Here is a 17024-nt window from a genome sequence, read left to right as displayed (position 1 = left end):
GACATGTTTCCATAGAATTTAAAATTGAATGATGTTGACTTTGCTGATGGGTAAAGACCAAGATGGATGACTGCGTCAAGTACAACCCCAAACAGCTCGTTCACGTCTATACATGCTGTTTTCCCACATTTGTGGAGCTCCAGGTTTTACTTGGTGCAGTTCCCCCATCAACACTGAACATTTGGCTTTTGTAAAAAACAATAAGTGCAACAGAGCTGCAGATGTAAATAAAGACAGTTCTTGTTTATTGACTCATAAAACATCCTTCAAACAATAAACCCATTTCAAGGTCAGGTCTCTGTACAATGCTTTACTAAGCAGTTTTATGTATATAGAAAACGTATGAGGGGCCGAGCTTAAAATCACAAGGCTCCTTCGAATTTAATGGCAGGTACTCTGGAAAAAAATTACAGCATTCCATCAACAAATATTTTCAAGCAATAAATATGCATTTATAAATAGTGTAAATTTACATCAAAATAATAATAAGAAAAAAACACAAATTAAAGTTCACTCTTTTGTCTATGTGCAACCCTTTTTCTCTGTGACTTGGCTGTTTGTCTACACGATTTCCTCTCCCCCAACAGAAAGTTATCAAAATCTCATCATAGTTCCAGCAAAATGAAAACAAAAAGTTTTAATAGATTAAAAAAAAAAAAAAAAAAAAAAGGGGGGGGGGGGGAAATGTTTCAAAGAACTTTTCACATTACAAAACTGTATTTTATCTGGTTTTCCTGACCAAAAGGAGGCGTCTATCTAACATACAAAAGGCCGGCTATGCTAATGACTCATCTCATGGAGGGGGGGGGACAAAGCTCTTTGTGTCAAACTCACAAACAGAATACAAAAATGAAAAAAAGAAAAACTATCAAGTCAGTAGTCTTTGCGTGACGATGCTGCCAGTTAAAACATAATATGTACAAAACTTTAATTCATTTTTTTGTGTATTTTTCTGGTGGAGTCCAGCTGGGCCAGCAGTAGAACAGTCTGGTCATGACGACAGGAGGAGCTGCCGACCCCCCTCCAGTCCACCAGGGGGGGGTGGTGAGGCACACCACTCCGGGGCAGGTTGCATAGACACACACAGCTTTCACGCAGCTGCCTTATGGGAGAGCTACAGAGCGCCGTTTGAGGACTGCCGGCTTACTTCCTGAATATCAGAAAAGAGCAAAAAATAAAAGAGGGGTTTCCGGAGAGTTTTTTTCCGATTAAGTCCGTTGTGGTTCTAACTGTCCTTCAGAACAAGAGTGTTAGCATCAAGAGGAGGAAGGCAGGGGACTCGCCTGTAGACGGATACAGGAAGGACACACTGAGCTCATGAAACTCTAAACATGAAGGCATAATTAAAGAGGCAATCCTTAAGATTTCAGCCCTGGTTGATTAAGAATTTCAATGGAATGGTGCTTAGAGTTTTGCAGTCTTTTTGTTTATACATGAGCTTCAAGTATTGCATAGTAAACTGTAATATAGCACCCAGTTCGTTAAACTGCAGATATATAAATATTGCAATTCTTTCATCAGTGGGTCATAGACTGTTACCTCATTCGGTGATGATTATTGAGACATATATTTCATCAAAATTCTTCGAGATTGCCTCTTTAAAAGTCTCCTTTGTGTTTAAACTGTTCCACTCTGGTTCTATGTTAAACTGGGTTTGGTGCCCGGTACTTACCAGGGTGAACTGGTCATAAACCTGCATGAGGTCCTCATTCTTGTACTGCTCTAGCACCACAAAGTTGTCCAGGTTAGCGCTCCCCCTACGGGCGCAGTCCTGGCAGTGCACCACGTACGTTTTCCTGCTGTTGCTCTCCGTGGTGACAAACAGCAGGTCGAACACCTCCACCTGGACAAGAGGTGGACAGAGAAGGTTTCATGTGTTGTTGACTCAGATTCAGTAAAAAGAAAAAAAAGCATGTAGGGAGGGTTTAGGATGCGTGTTCTTACCTCACAGATGCTGCAGTAATGCGCCGGCTCGCTCTGGGTCCTCCCGTGCCACACCAGATCTTTCCCGGCAGCCATGAGCAGTTCCCGCTGCATCTGGCACTGCTTCAGGGTCCGCAGCAGACAATACCTGACGTAGAGAAACACACGTTGTTGGGAGAGTTCGGGGGATAAGCAGTGTTTGTATCAGCTGTTGGGTTTGAATGGTTTCGGAGAGATTCCTCACTTGATCATCTCAAAGAGCCGGTGGTCCGACACTTTGATGTTCCTGGCCATGTTCCAGGAGAGGTGGATCATGGGGACGATGGATTTGACACTCTGCAGCTTGTTCCACTCGTAGCGCTCCACTGCCAGCTTGTACTGATGTGCTGAGGACAAAATAAAAAACAGAACAGACACTTAATTGAACCCGTACATGGGTGGGAACGTGCGTTTATCCAGCTGAAGCTATGTATCGGATTCATGCAACTGGAGGTTTTCCTGAAAGTCTGGAGGAATTATGATTTCTGTCCGAGGCTCTTGCTTTAAATCAGCAGGTAATCTCCATCCATGAACACATGCATAATGTCCAATTCATTTCCTTTTCCTCACCTGTGAGGGGTCCAACATTCCACGCAATATTGTTGCACCAGCCAATGGCCTGAACCCAGTGAATGGTGCCCGTGTTGAGCCACACCAAGTCTCCAGGACGCTGGATGAACCGATAGACAGGCACGTTGGTCTCGTACAGGTCCTCCAGGTTGGGCCACCAGGACCCCATCAGGAAGTTGATGTTGTTCCTGCAGGAGGAAGGGAGAATTGAATTAAAAACAACGCCATGAGTGTTGACTCTGGAGATCGGCTAAGAAACGCTCAAGTTGTCATTTCTGGTGACCTACTTTTCACAGAAGTCGTTGATGACGCCCCAGTACGTTTCAGGCACAGCGAACCACTCGCAGTCCCCAGGACCGATGTTGATGTTGACCGAACAGAAGTTGTTGTTCTCTTGGTGACCTGTGGAAGAAAAAAAGGATGCGATTACAAACAGAGTGAGAAAAATACAAAGAACATTAAAAGAAAATGTAAAGTAATGCTTGGTCAATCTGAACAATGAATAATTCAACAACAACAACCACGATGATGGCAGAGAGCTCGACCGCAGAGAGAGAGAGAGAGTGGCACCGTGTCCGAACAGCAAGCGTTACGTTACATCATGAAAAATAAACTACGTACATATCATCTGTGCACTCAGACTGAAGACGTAAGCACTTAAAGACGGTGTTTCTTTTCTTTTGTTCAGAAAACACACGTTTTATATTGGGAATATTTACTGCAAGCACCAGACAATAAAAAACAACAGTATCAGGAAACTATCCTCTGCCACCTTATTTAGGTTATTGTTGTGCAATGAGGAAAAACTGTATAGATTACTCTTCATTTCAACTTCAGGAATCAGCTGTTCCTGGTTCATTGCGGCGCTTTCTAAGCGAGCGACAGGAATGAATAGAAACAGGATGTCCGACAACAGTTCACATGCAGTGTTGCGTCGCTCACGGTCAATTAAGACACGATGTCAGGAACAAAATGCATTTAAAAAAAAAAAGAAGGTATTTAAATAGGTCGAACTTATGAACCTATTATTTAGACAGCTCTAGTATTAACTCCCTCCATGCATACCTGGTGTCCTGCTCCCTGGGACCTTCATGTAGAGCTGGACGGTGTTCATGCCCAGGATGGTGTGTCCTACGTGGCTGAGCAGGTTACCGGCTGACACCACGCGGGCGAAAGCTGGCAGTTTGGACAACTCCTGAAGCTGCTGTTTCCACCTGAAAAGGGCAAAGGTTGCACAAATATTAATATTATATGTGTGAAGATGTGTGGTTGTTTATGCATCCAGACGTTTTTGTGTGGGGGGGGGGGGGGGGGGGGAATAGATTCAACAGTTCACTCACTTCTTTTCATCAGAGAGGTCGATGTTGGTGCCAAACTTGATGTGTTTGAAAGACCCCTTCCTTCGACGCATCGCACTGAGAGCACATGAGAGTTGAATAAAGTTAGTAACAGGAAGAAAAAAAAATATGCACACACTGAGAATTTAAATCTGAGGAGACAAGAAGGAAAAGAAAACTCACCTGTCTGAGGAACCTGCTTCTGTTTCGATCTCCTTCTTCTTCTCATTCTCCTCCTATCACAAATAAAAAAAAGCATTGGATGCATTACAAACTTTTGGAGAAATTCTTCAGAAGCTCGACAAACATCTATTGCTGAATCAGTCCAGTTTAATTTAGACTGCTGACAGGAACTCACACTCACAGTTTCAGGCACAATTGTTAACCGACAAACAACAACAACAATGATGGCTGGCAACCATAAATAGATAACAAAGTCAACTGGTAAAAATAGTCCTCATGTATTATTCCAGGTCATACAATCTCTCTCTGATAACCACTTTGTGTGCATTGCATCATGGGTAAAACATGTCATTGAAAGGTTTATGGTTTCGTGACAGACACACTGGTTCAACTCTGGTTCATCTGTTGCACGGATCAGTTTTCCAGCACGCAATCTTAGTGTGTGTGTGTGTGTGTGTGTGTGTGTGTGTGTGTGTGTGTGTGTGTGTGTGTGTGTGTGTGTGTGTGTGTGTGTGTACTGACCCGCAGAGACTCCTGGAAGGACGAGGCCTGGTACTGGGCGTACTTGATGACGGTGGTGTGGGAGCGGCTGCTCTCGCATCGCCACATCTTCCTGCTGCCACTGGGGTCCCAGTTCTCGTCGGTGGGCTGGGCCAACTGGGTCCGCACCTCCACCAGATGGTCCGGGTTGGCCTCCACCAGCGTCTTGGTAGAGAACAGGCCCAGATCTAAACGCGGAGGACGGGAGGAAAGAGAGAAGTTAAAGATAAGTTAAGTATTATTTTTTTAAAGTTTTGAATTTTTCTAAGAGAGAAAAAAAAAAAGAATTCAAGCTTTTCTTCTGATTTTATTTTTTCATTCTTTTTTTTGTTTTAAACATTTTGTTATTGTTATCTTCTTACTAAACGAGAGCAAGGCGTCACACTTAAGATTAGAGGTGATCTTCAATATCACAACTGTAGTGCAGCGCGATAATATGCTTCATTGTAGGCCGTGTTCTTCTATGTTTATTTAGTCTTTTTTGAAACTTTGACTACATAACTCCTTCACAAATAAGCACGGTTCAATCTGCCAGATGAGAGTATTACATAACAGGGCAGAAAGTCATTATAATAGAGGAGCAGATGTTTGTAAATTCTTGGCAAACCCAAATAGTTCTCTCAACAGCAAACATGTGCAGTAACATTTTCTACTTGCAGGTGGTGCTGTTGTAATACATGTCACAATTCATCCCCACACACACACACACACACACACACACTCCACAGCCCATGATTACAGAGACACACCCACAGAGCCACGTGAGACCGGAGCAGACAGCAACATCCAGTTGCACATGCTCACAGCTGCTGTCACCATCACATGTGAACTCAAATAGCAGCTACATTTAAACACATTTAGATGATTGAAACACAAAATTGAAGAGGGTGATGCATTTTTTTTTCCTGCATTGGGTAAAGCCTCGTACCTAGTTTGAGTGCTCCAGCAATTCCTCTGATGACGGTGACCGGATTGGAAGGGTTGGTGCAGAACTGGTGGAGGGGTGGGAAGAAGGCGTCCCTCTTGTTTTCTAGCTGCATGTGAGAGGAGACACACAGAGAGAGCGGTCAGACAACGTGGACCGACTCCAGAATCATCGTGAGAATCAAAACATTAAAAGAGGAGCTGAGTGTTTGCATTTTTTTTAGTGCTGCTAATCAAACATTGGACACAATAACAGCATGGAATACTTCTCCTTCTATGGCGTGGCTGCACTCACATAAATACTGGGGGTTGGGGGGTTGAGTTTGTCCTTTGGCAGTGGAGGAGAGGGCGGGCGAGGGGGTCGCGGCGGGGGACATTTGTCCAGGAGGATGCTGCTAGTCGACAGGCCGTTCTTCCCCAGGTTCCTGCAGCCGGAGCGGAGGAGAGAGAGAGAGAGAGAGAGAGAGAGAGAGAGAGAGAGAGAGGATCAGGTAAAAGCAAGTCACATGTCACTGACAAACAACTGGACATGTGCAACACGATGTGGTAAGAAGACCAGGCTACTAAAGAAAACGAAGCATCTGCTAGAGAAAACCACAGAGCACAGTTTGCCCCATGAAACCTCACCCCTGCCACAGAATACTGAGCTACGTTACGTCATTTCACAGCTTGGCAACACACATAACAGCAAAACACTCAAAAACAACAATAGAACTGCACAACAATTTTGGATAACACTTTAGTTTACAGAATCAGGACTAGGACAAACACTCAGACTTTCCAGGCAAAAAACTTGTTTTTTTACCAAACGTGATGCATATCAGGGATATTTAGAGATGATTAAAGCCGTTGCCTGACTTACGATCCTGTTTGTATTGCTAAACACTGGAGTATACTGCGAGGGGAGTAAACTAAATGTTTGTACTTTTGGCTGTTGCAAACCATCACGTGCATAAAGCTACACTCATGCAATGTCTTCAGAACTGAAAGACTCCTGGTTATTCCTGCATATGACTGTCTACATATTATTAGCAAAATAGTTAACATTGTATTTACACCATTTAAAAAAAGCCCAGATCAGGTACTTTTGTTATTGTTCACGTTAAAAGTGTATAGTTCCTCAGAAGTGATTGTATTAGTGTTACTATTGGATATATTTGGATGGAAGTGTGAGAAACTGTATCCGGCCGATTACATCTAGAAGGCTGTTTTTTTCTGACTTGGCTGCTCATAATGATGGTCTGAATGATAAGACGTGAACATGGTGGAGGAGATGGCCCTGCATGAAGATTGTCCTAAAAGCTACAGAGAAAAAGAGGTTTAGAGCATCATGACATCTCCCTACTGGTCTGAAAACCCAAGCAGCTGCACACACACGTCGTAACGTTAACTCCAGTCAGAGCTTGGTGAAAAGTTATGCAATTCAGCCTCAAAGACACAACACGCCAGTTTTTCCTCGTAACGAGATCATGTTGAAAACAAATAGCACACAGGCTGGGGTCAAAATGCCGTGACATTTCCCGAACGCAGCCAAGAATCAACACATTACTCACTTCTACGAGTGGTTTCGCAAAACGAATGCTGTTGCGTAACCGCCACAAACAATCAGTGTCACATGGCGTCCTCTTTCTCGGTGGACAACGAGCCGGTGCGAGCAGCGTTTTGCACACACACCTTCTTCTTCTTCTTCAATTACAAAACTTCTGATTTAACTGACTCAGCTTTTAAGATGTGAACTCAACCACATGAGCAAGTGGTTTCAAAACATTCAACAACAAATTTGTAAAATACATTACTTTTCAAGAAGCCAAAAACAAGCACAAAAATATCAATAAAGTCTCTCACACTCACACACAGAGGAGTTTATTGTCTGACTCAGGATAACTGGTGCCTACAGGCTTCTTACCTGCATGCTTTGAGCACCTCGCTGGAGCTGGGGTAGATGGAAACTGAGGACCAGGGTGCCAGACCAGCAGGGACAGTGTGTTTCTGAGCTCCTCCAGAAGGCTCCACCTTCAGTGGGCTCTTGGAGTCCTCAGGCCCCTTCCCGTTCACTGTGGGGCCCTGGCTGTTGGTGTTGGACGGGCTGTTAAGGCAGGAGAGGCTGTTGGTGGTGTGAGGGTCTGCTGAGCGCGGCGAGGAAGTAGCAGCGGCGGCTAGAAGTGGCGACGATGCCGCCGACTGCTCCGGCGTTGGCTTGGCGACACCGTGGAGACCCGGGTGGACGTTGTTGATTTTCTCTGAGGAAGGCCCTCCGTGGTTACTGTTATTGTTATCGTCATTACTGGTAGCATTGGCTTTTCCCTTTAGCAAGGCTGAGAGCTGAGGATTGTCTGAAGTGAGCACGCCGGGGGCAGGAGAGCCGGGCCCAGACGGGCTAGCGGAGCTGTCCGTCACCCGCGGCTGGACGTGATTAGTCAATCCCTGCGCGGGGTTGGTGCCGGGACTTAGCGGCGTCCCTGCGGAATGCCTGACGGCGGCCTCCGGACCTGATGGCAGAGTGGCAGCGGCACCGTTGCTGCAGCTTTTGCCCCCTGAAGGCGTGGCGTCTTTGGTGTGGACCCCTGAGGTAGTAGTAGCGGCGCGGGGAGGCGAGGACAAGTGGTTGGGCGTGGTCTGGGGAGAGGTGGGGGAGAGGGAGGAGGCTGAGGAGGAGGCAGTGCAGGGCCCGGAGGAATGTCCAACCTGATTCAGAATGCCAGAGGAAGAGAACGAGGTCTGAGGGGAGGAGGAGGAGGAAGAGAAAGGGGGTTCTCCATTGGGACCTGCCGAATGTGAACCTGGACCTTTTTGAAGCCCCTGGACCGAGAGGAAGAGAGAAAAAAAACACGCTCAATAATGAAAACAGAACTATATTACATTCCAACATAGAAAAACAAATAAGTGACTATAATTGAAAATAAGAAAATAAGATAATAAGATATTATCACAAGAAATACTATGTTAACAAAAAAGACAAACATCCGAAGGAGCAGTGGGATACCTGAGTGGTAGTGTTGCGTTGTTGGCTCCTCCAAGTCTCGTCTGCATGACTGGGACTACTGGTAGTGCTGCTGGTGCTGGGGTGACTGGCGGCTGTGCAGTTGTGAGGTAGAGAGTTCTGCTGCGGGTAAGGCACGTTTCCGTTGCTCGCGCCGCCACCTCCCAGTCCCAGGGTGTGATTTTTGTCCGGGTTACCCGCCGAAGGACTCGAAGAACAGGATCCGTTGGCTGTGGGCTGGGTGACACACGGGGGCCGGATGGCTGTGTGATTGAGGGGCGAGGTGCGGGAGAGGCCGGCGTTGTGGTGCTGAGAGGACTCAGCCAGAGGACCGTTGGGAAGGCTGGGCCGCGGCTGGACGCCCGCCGCTGCCTGCTGCCTCATCTGACACAGAAGAAGACAAGTTCAAACCAGGGAGCTTCACGTAGCATTTATGCTAATGTCAGAGGTTTCGATCTATACAACTACAGTTTGGTATAATCAAAAAGGTAGGTGTGTGTGTGTGTGTGTGTGTGTGTGTGTGTGTGTGTGTGTGTGTGTGTGTGTGTGTGTGTGTGCTGCTGATGCTGCTGCATGAGGGAGTACTGGTTCTCCAGCTGCTCCAGCATCTGCACCTGGGGGGGCTTGAGGTTTGCTCGGTTCGTCCGCAAGTGATCCAGGTGCTGCACATTAAACAACAGTGATGTATTCATTCAACAGCTCAGAAATCAGTTTGAGTCACGTAACCTACGTCCACGTTAAGTGCTTGTTTATGAAAAGGAGCCCACAGAGACATTCAAATCCTGTTTGTGTTTATGCGACTTGTTGCCTGAAGACAACGGTGGAAACGTGAGTAAGAGTTGGAGAGAGGAGTGACACGTACATGATTTTTACGATTCAGAACTCAATGAAGAAATATTTATTTTAGATGCATTTTTGAGGAGGTTCAGTGTAGCTACAGAGGCTACATGCTCAAACCATTTCCCACACCATATATAGGAGTATAAATCCAGACTCTGCTGTGACAGAGCCGTCACGGATTCAGATTTGCATTAAGCAAATTTCAACATGTAAAAACTGAATCAATTAGGAACATTTCTGTGCAAATGTCCATTTTCAAAAGACCATAAAAAACATGTGACATCTTCCTACCTGAAGCTTCTGCTGCGTTAGGTACCAGCTGGGGATCTGCTGCTGATTGGGGCTGTTCACCCACGAGTCTGCCACACCCTGTAATCAAGACAAAAACAATGTGGACCGTGTCTCGCCTTCTCACTTGTCCCGTAGAATAGTTCTGTTAATATTCTCAGCCGTACCTTAGCAGGGCTGGCAGTGCGTTTCCTCTTGGCAGGACTGGCCTGTGGGTCTGTGTGGTTGCTGGCGGGCTGACCTCCCTCCCCCTTACAGGCCTACAGAGCCAGCACAGAGACACAGCTTGTGAGGACACGCTGGACTAACAACAACAGCAAAGCTTTGCAGTAGTAGTATAGAGAAATACACAGTTCAAAACGAGCCCTAATGTAGTACAAACAAACAGTGACACTGGAGGATAAACTCGATTATACAATTACATGCACAACAATTTGTGCATTTGAATATTGCATGTGTGACAATACTCTGATTGCAATATGATTTGTGTTATCACCTTAATCCAATTGAAAGCGGTTGATTAAGGTCATAATCAGAGTATTCATGCTGTGGTTAAGATGTGGGACAATGCAGCGTTAGTTGCATTAGTGGAGGGCTGTTTGGACATGCAGACCACGTGTTCTGGTCTCTCACTGGTTGTTTACACATTCTCATCATAAACATCAATTATGCGTACAGATCATTTTTGGCTACGTCATTTAAAACACACCTTAAAATATTGAATGAGCTAAAAATGTGTTTTTTTATTAAAAATTACATTTCGGTTCCTCTGTGGTTGTAGTGCAGATCAAGCCACTGCTAGTGATGGAAATGATGTTATTCGTCATCAAAAGAGGATGATGTCAATGTTAAAGATTATAATACACAAAACTGCATGAAAACATATTGGAGGAGGTAAATAAGAGGACTAAATAAAACTGATATGTTGATGGTGGGGTGTCAGCCTTCAGATGTAATGTGCATGACTGAGATTTGCCTCATTCTCAAAAGATGTAAAATCTATTTATGCCACTTTTAAGCTGTTTTTAAAAAGGAACATTCAGCTATACAAGTGTCAAAAACATGACACACAAAATGCATGCAAACTGTATCCATTAAGCATCCATTTACAGCCTTGCAGTTTGCCAAATTCATTTGTAATGACTGCACAAGATTTGTGCGTCTTCGCATTAAGGATGACAGCTGTGGGACAGAACGAGCCCCTTGTAGCTTTTGCTTATGAATCTCAACACTTGTCATGTGACACAGGGAGGCACAATGAAGGTCGACTACACTCTGGTAATTAGATTATTGTAATATGGGCCTCGCTCCAATTCCTTCAGACCGTGTCCTCTTTTTATCTTTCGGCCCAGAAGTCCAGATTGGCTACGAATGCAAAGCTTCAAATCAGGGATTTTTAAGAAACATTTGAACGTCTGAAAGTACGAGAGCGAGGCCTCAGCTTTAATAGTCCTCATGAATGTTTTTTTGTTCAAGTCATTTCCAAGAGGCTGTAGTCTCTGGTATAAACTGGATCTCACCTGCTGTGCTTGTGCAGTGTTCAAGGCCCCCTGCCTGGACGTGAGCTCAGCAGGAATGGGGAGGCTCCATGCCTCCTCAATACTAGGAAGCATTTTACTCTTATTCTGCAGACTACCTGGCTGTAGGTTACACAACTGAGCCTAGGAGAAATTGTGTAAGACACAAACTTTAGTGCTGAGCTTGAGGGTTTAACAATAAAAGCCACTACAAAAGACTACTTGCTTACTCATAGGTGGTGCTTTAGGAAACTGTATACAGAATATAACAGAAATGTTCAATGCCATGAAGGTATGCTTTACAATTACAAGTGAGAAAAAATGTGTTTAAACACACCAATATGAATTAGCATTCATATCTTAGTGGTCAGAAATAAAAAAAAATGACAAAAGCACAATCTGCATTTTTTTTTAAATAGCTGATTGTTTTGGAAATAAACACATCACTTCAATACACACACACACACACACACACACACACACACACACACACGCACACACCAAAATACTGCACAACATCTTACAAAAGGGGGTTGGTTGATGGGTATAATGATATACACTCCGGGCCTACCTGCAGCAGCTTGATGCGTTGTGTGAGCGCGGCGGTGTTGAGGCAGGCCTTGCCGCGTGTGGCGTTGATGTAACACTTGATAGCGTCGTGCGGCTGGCCGCAGGACTCGTAGAGCGTGCCCAGGTCCATCCAGGCGGCCGCGTGGCTGTGGTCCAGTTGAACAGCACAGATGTAGGCCTGCAGTGCGTCCATAGGCTGGTTCTGCTGCTGGTAGAGCACCCTGGAGGACCAAAAAAAAAAAGAGGGTGGGGAGGTTTATTCTCTTGCCATTTTCCAGGATTTAGGTCTTTATCTTTCTGAGCCTTCCCAACTCTCAGAGGACGTACGCCACCCTTCATGCATCTATCTATAGAATCGTTCTGGATCCCCTACTGCTCGGTTATCCACACTCTCCCTACGTCCTCTGTCGCACTGCAGCTGCCGTGTCTCCATGAGGCGCTTTGACAGCCACAGACGCCATGAGCACATCGCACTCTTGAACAGATGAATTGTTGTAATCCAGCTATTTCTCCCTCTCTCAGAAACTTAAAGATGTCAGGAGAAGTCAAGATGTCAGCACCCCAATTACAGCTGGGTATTTCAATTTCAATTTCACTTAGGGGCTCAATTTGAGACATTTTTTACTTCATTCAATAGCGATCATGTGAATGGAAGCATTCAGTTGCGTAAAATGCCACCACATATTTTTTTCAGATGCCACAGGCGTGTAGTACAGTCACACTCTTGAATGCAACTTTTGCAGTAGTGGGCCCACACATGTCCTATTAAATCCTAAAATGCTTGCTGTGATTGGCTGCGAGCAAAACCATACTAATGGTGTTTTTTTTCTTGATCAGGATGCAAAAAAGAACAGTTGTAACCGTTCAACTGCAGTATTAATACTACTCGTTATTGGGTTATTTCGGTCGACCTTCACTATGCATCCAACTTCATCAATATACTACTACTAAGTTCTGTTCTTACCCTATGGAGCACCAGGTGTCAGCACTGGCCTCTGACTTATCAATGGACTGACGGTAAGAGATGAAGGCATCCTGCACCTTCCCAATACTGGAGTAGCACCTGGAGGGGAGGGGATGGAAAAAGGAAAAGAAAGACAAAAGGACATGAGATATTAAAGACAAAAGCGTAGTAAAAAAAATCTGCTGAGACAGTACAGAAAGTGGACGTGGTCACTATGACGTCCCTCATTGGTTTGTGGTATCCCTTTTTGAAGCCTTGAGTTCTGCATTTTGGCCGTTCTTACGGAGAAGAAGTGACTATATTTCGATACGAGAGGGAGGAGTTTGAGAGGAGCCAGGCCCGGTACGGGTACCCAGCAAGCTTAGTAAAAAGCTTTTAAACAAAATGTGCAAAAAAATTAACAGTCGACTCCTTAAGAGTGTCTTTTAGTACAACCGAACGCCGACCAACGTCATGGTAGTGGCAGCGTCACCCTGCTCTGTCGGTGTGACTTTTCTGACCACAATTCATATCAATACAACATATGCATTTATGATTGAATAGTTTACAAGAGCACACAAACAAAATTGTTTTAACTTTAAAATGTAGTGTACAAAATTAGGGGAGAATAATTATTTGCCCAATATTGTGCATCCCTAATTTGTGCGTTAGCAGGAAAGTAGCACAACATGGAAACAAAAGCAGTGCTCCGTTTATTTAAATGTCAAAGTAAAATATTTTGTCCCTAAAAATCAATGAATATTCATATTAAACAATCAATAATCGTGATCAGAATTTTGGCGATAATCGTGCAGCACTAGGAAGAACAGAAAAACGCTGACATGGTTCCACACAGAGAGCTTTGGGGACCATTGGACCAGTGGGGCATTAATCACTAAAGAGTGTATTCAACCAACAAAAAGCTCATGTGGCCGAGATGCTTATCACAGCACACTGGCAGATGGCTTCTAGGTAAAACAAACAGTCTAATCTGGACTCACGAAACCTCCCGGGCTCCGACAGGTAAGAGGCTAGCCCTGCAACACACACACACACACGCACACACACACACACACACAAACACACAAACACACACCCTTGTTTGCCTTACCTGCCGAGAAAGTACCAGGACTGGCCGGAGTTTGGGTCTGCTTCTAGAGACTTCTGCAGACACTGGATGGCATAGCTGTCCTTGGTGCCTTTATCCCCCAGCTGCTCCACCGTGTGATGCATCCAGCCTGGAGGAGCGGAGCGAAAGATCAGGGGTGAGTCTCCAAGATTCAAAAACACCTCTGACACAACAGCTGGCTTTGCTCTGGCTGCTAAGCTAGCACCGGAGGAGCAGCTGTTGCGTGCAACCGCAGAAATAGAGCACTGTTGTGAGTCGAATCATGTAAAAAAAACAGTGCAAGCACCTGAAGCTGAAGACACAATGTGCATTAAAAGAACAGTAAGACCACTGTGTGATGTGCAAATGGATGAAGACTCAAACCAAACCAATGGCTTGTCCTTCCACAGATCTCAGTCGAAGTGGAAGGGAGGAAAGAGGCAGACAAAGAGGGGGAGGGGGTGTTCTTCTCTCTCTCACAATCACTTCAAAGCTCTCATATGAAACAGCATTTACAAACAACTCCTCCCCATTCGACAACTTGCACACATTTACACACACACACACACACTGTGCAGTGATTTACAGCAAATAAACAATCTCTCAGGAAGAGCGATGCGAGCAATCACAGACCTCCCTCCGTCTTCTCCTATACACCTGTGGAAAGCTCCACAGGTCACCATGACAACCTCAGCAGGCTTGACTGGGAATGGGTTTTTTTTTTTTTTTTTTTTTTTTTTTTTTTTTTTTTTTTTTACAACTGGGCGGCGGGTGGTTGGGGGGATGAAAATGGAAATGTCTCTGTGTTTGCACAGAAAAAAACCCTGTTAAAAAGGCATCAATCTAACATTCTGGCTGCTGCTACGCTTTCAAAGCTGTGACATTGAAGGTGAACTTAAAGCTTCATTAATGAAGTGTCACAAAGGCAAACCTGTTCTTTTTAAAAGCAAATTTTCCAATACGAGAGCAGACTACAACATCAGAACAACCAGAGCAGGAAAATATCATCTGATAAACGACAAAACGCAGGAAAATTTTGCTTGGAGATACAAATGTTCTGCTTTATTTACTGTATTTAAAAAAACCAGGTACCGTGGGGCAAACCAGACTTTCTTGGCAATCAATCACTTTATATAAATAATGCAATTAACACACAACTGTAGACATTTGCCATTCCATTTGTTTGTGAATATGGAAAGCTACACTTTTGTCACAATAGCATAAAGTTCTTCATAGATCTAGCCTTTTAGGTTTAGCTCTCAAAGTGCACCAGATTGATGCATTTAACTTTAAAATGTATAAATAGAGTTTCAACCATCATAGTCTCACAAAACACTGATTTCACATTTGCAATATAGATGTTTTTCTTAGATTACCATTGCAGCAAAAATTAAATCAACTTGAAGTGTGTGTAATGGAGCTTCAAACTTTTCAAACGCTCTCTAATCATTCCAGCGGGACTACAGAGTGACATCTTTGTTTCTGTTATGCAAAAAAAAAAAGTTGTCTATCCTCACAAACTCAACATCATTTTGCATTTGAGTGCACGTGTGTGGGTCTACGCCCGGTGTTGGGGGAAGGGAACGGGAGAAAACAATGCCCTTTAGCACCACGCACGCTCAAACCAGCACTTTGAAAAACAGGTAGAAAGCAGCAGAAAGCTAGTTTGTGTGGTGTGGAAATAAATGTAATTCAACATGACATTCCAAAAAGCAAAAGTACAGAGCACACGGCAAAATGCAATCCCACGCCAAACAGTACCGTATTTGATGATAAATGATAAAGAACGCCCAAAACATACATGCACATTTCAGCCAGTGTAATCAGCTAGTTTCCACATGTGGAGGTGAGAGTATTAGGAAACACGAGCAAGGGACACTCACCAAGTTGTTGCAGTGTGGTCGCCTTCACCTGTGCAGGAAGATTGTCGGTCTGCAGCAGACTTTCATACGCTTCTTTCGCCGCTCTGTATTTCTTCTGCGGGCAGAACACGAGACGAGACGAGAGACAGAGAGGTCGTTTAAGGCAGACAGGAGGGTCAGTGTGTTTTATGGTTCTATCTGGACAGACACAAAGAGTCTTAAGACCTCCTCACACTCGTAATGACCAGCCACACACACACACACACACACACACACACAACAGACACACGGGGGAGGGTCATTGTGAAAGAGGAAAGGCCAGACTCAACACGTCTAGCAGGTTTAAGTGTGTGTGTGTCTGCGTTTAGGTGTATGTGTGTGTCCACCGCAGTGCACGCTTTGTATTTTTGGGGAAACCTGAGCCGACTGGTCCGAGGTGAGCGCAATGTTTGTTTTAACTTGACGACCTTGTTGACCTTGGGTCTGGACCCATACGTAGAGGGATGTGTGTGTGCGTGGATGTGTGTGTGTGTGTGTGTGTGTGTGTGTGTGTCGACTAAATGTTCTTATCAGCTCAAACACACAAGACTTCTTGAAAGCAACCCGCCCAAATCTCAGACCCTGCAGCTCTAAATGCCCATGTGTGAGTGTGAGGTGATATGCACAAACACACACAGACACAGACAGACAGACACACACACACACACACACACACACACACATTGTCCCTGTCTGGTCCTGGACTCTTCCTGTCTGCGCACAATAAAAGACACCTCAGGGTAAACACTGACACTTGGGGCACATAAATGAGAGAGGCTCTTAGTGGTTCCTTCCTGTTTGGATTAATGATCGTTATGAACCCGGACGTCAAACACTGAGACGATAGAATACCTGAAGAGCTGCTAGACTGCTCATTAATAAAGACTCAAGTAGATAAAATCACCTCAAGTGTTTTGGATTTATTGTTCAGACTATAGTTACGAGTAGAGATGCTGTTGATGCTGCAGACTGAAACTTTCCTGGATGTCACATTTTCCAGCGACCCCAGAACCAAATGATATAGTAGTAGTAGCAAGTATCAAGTAAGTAGAAAGCATGTTGTGTCCAGTATTTATTTCATATTGGGACACTTTTAAATGCATTATTCCGTTCAAATAATGATGGAAGGGAATGTGTAAGTACAGAATAATTCAAAGTTTCATTCATAAGTTGGACATAAAACCTTTAAAAATCAACAATCGAATCGTGCGCAACTTTTCGTTGTATTTATTCTATTCATTTTGTTTAACGTTGGTATCTCTGCGCAGTTGCAGATAAAGATTAGGCTACGCTATTTTAAATAGTATTATACGTTCTACAGCATCAGATTCCAGCGTAGGACTGTTTCAGGAAGTTTCCAA

At 44.4% G+C, this 17024-nt stretch overlaps 1 protein-coding gene across 2 annotated transcripts in view; it reads right to left on the bottom strand.

Annotated features, from left to right (window-relative positions):
• Positions 1-237: 237 nt before the first annotated feature.
• Positions 238-17024, bottom strand: part of kdm6a (lysine (K)-specific demethylase 6A) — a 36338-nt gene continuing 19551 nt past the window's right edge. Inside the window, exons 9-30 of one of the 2 annotated variants that reach the window (XM_054615982.1) lie at positions 15646-15739; positions 13766-13892; positions 12676-12774; positions 11713-11932; positions 11145-11285; positions 9792-9884; positions 9628-9705; positions 9054-9158; positions 8500-8883; positions 7423-8315; positions 5812-5941; positions 5521-5626; positions 4575-4780; positions 4053-4105; positions 3873-3947; positions 3598-3746; positions 2820-2934; positions 2533-2720; positions 2168-2309; positions 1945-2071; positions 1673-1843; positions 238-1283 (exon numbers count right to left, since the gene is read on the bottom strand). In XM_054615982.1, the coding sequence (XP_054471957.1) occupies positions 1257-1283; positions 1673-1843; positions 1945-2071; positions 2168-2309; positions 2533-2720; positions 2820-2934; positions 3598-3746; positions 3873-3947; positions 4053-4105; positions 4575-4780; positions 5521-5626; positions 5812-5941; positions 7423-8315; positions 8500-8883; positions 9054-9158; positions 9628-9705; positions 9792-9884; positions 11145-11285; positions 11713-11932; positions 12676-12774; positions 13766-13892; positions 15646-15739 (3723 nt within the window). In that variant the 3' untranslated portion in view covers positions 238-1256. The remainder of the gene's footprint in view (positions 1284-1672; positions 1844-1944; positions 2072-2167; positions 2310-2532; positions 2721-2819; positions 2935-3597; positions 3747-3872; positions 3948-4052; positions 4106-4574; positions 4781-5520; positions 5627-5811; positions 5942-7422; positions 8316-8499; positions 8884-9053; positions 9159-9627; positions 9706-9791; positions 9885-11144; positions 11286-11712; positions 11933-12675; positions 12775-13765; positions 13893-15645; positions 15740-17024) is intronic. The other variant, XM_054615981.1, reaches the window with a different exon arrangement.

This window comes from Anoplopoma fimbria, chromosome 16 (genome assembly GCF_027596085.1).
Source record: "Anoplopoma fimbria isolate UVic2021 breed Golden Eagle Sablefish chromosome 16, Afim_UVic_2022, whole genome shotgun sequence".
NCBI lineage: Eukaryota > Metazoa > Chordata > Actinopteri > Perciformes > Anoplopomatidae > Anoplopoma > Anoplopoma fimbria.
The sequence above is the reverse complement of the archived record's forward strand: the minus strand, read 5'-3'. Positions and strand labels throughout refer to the sequence as shown.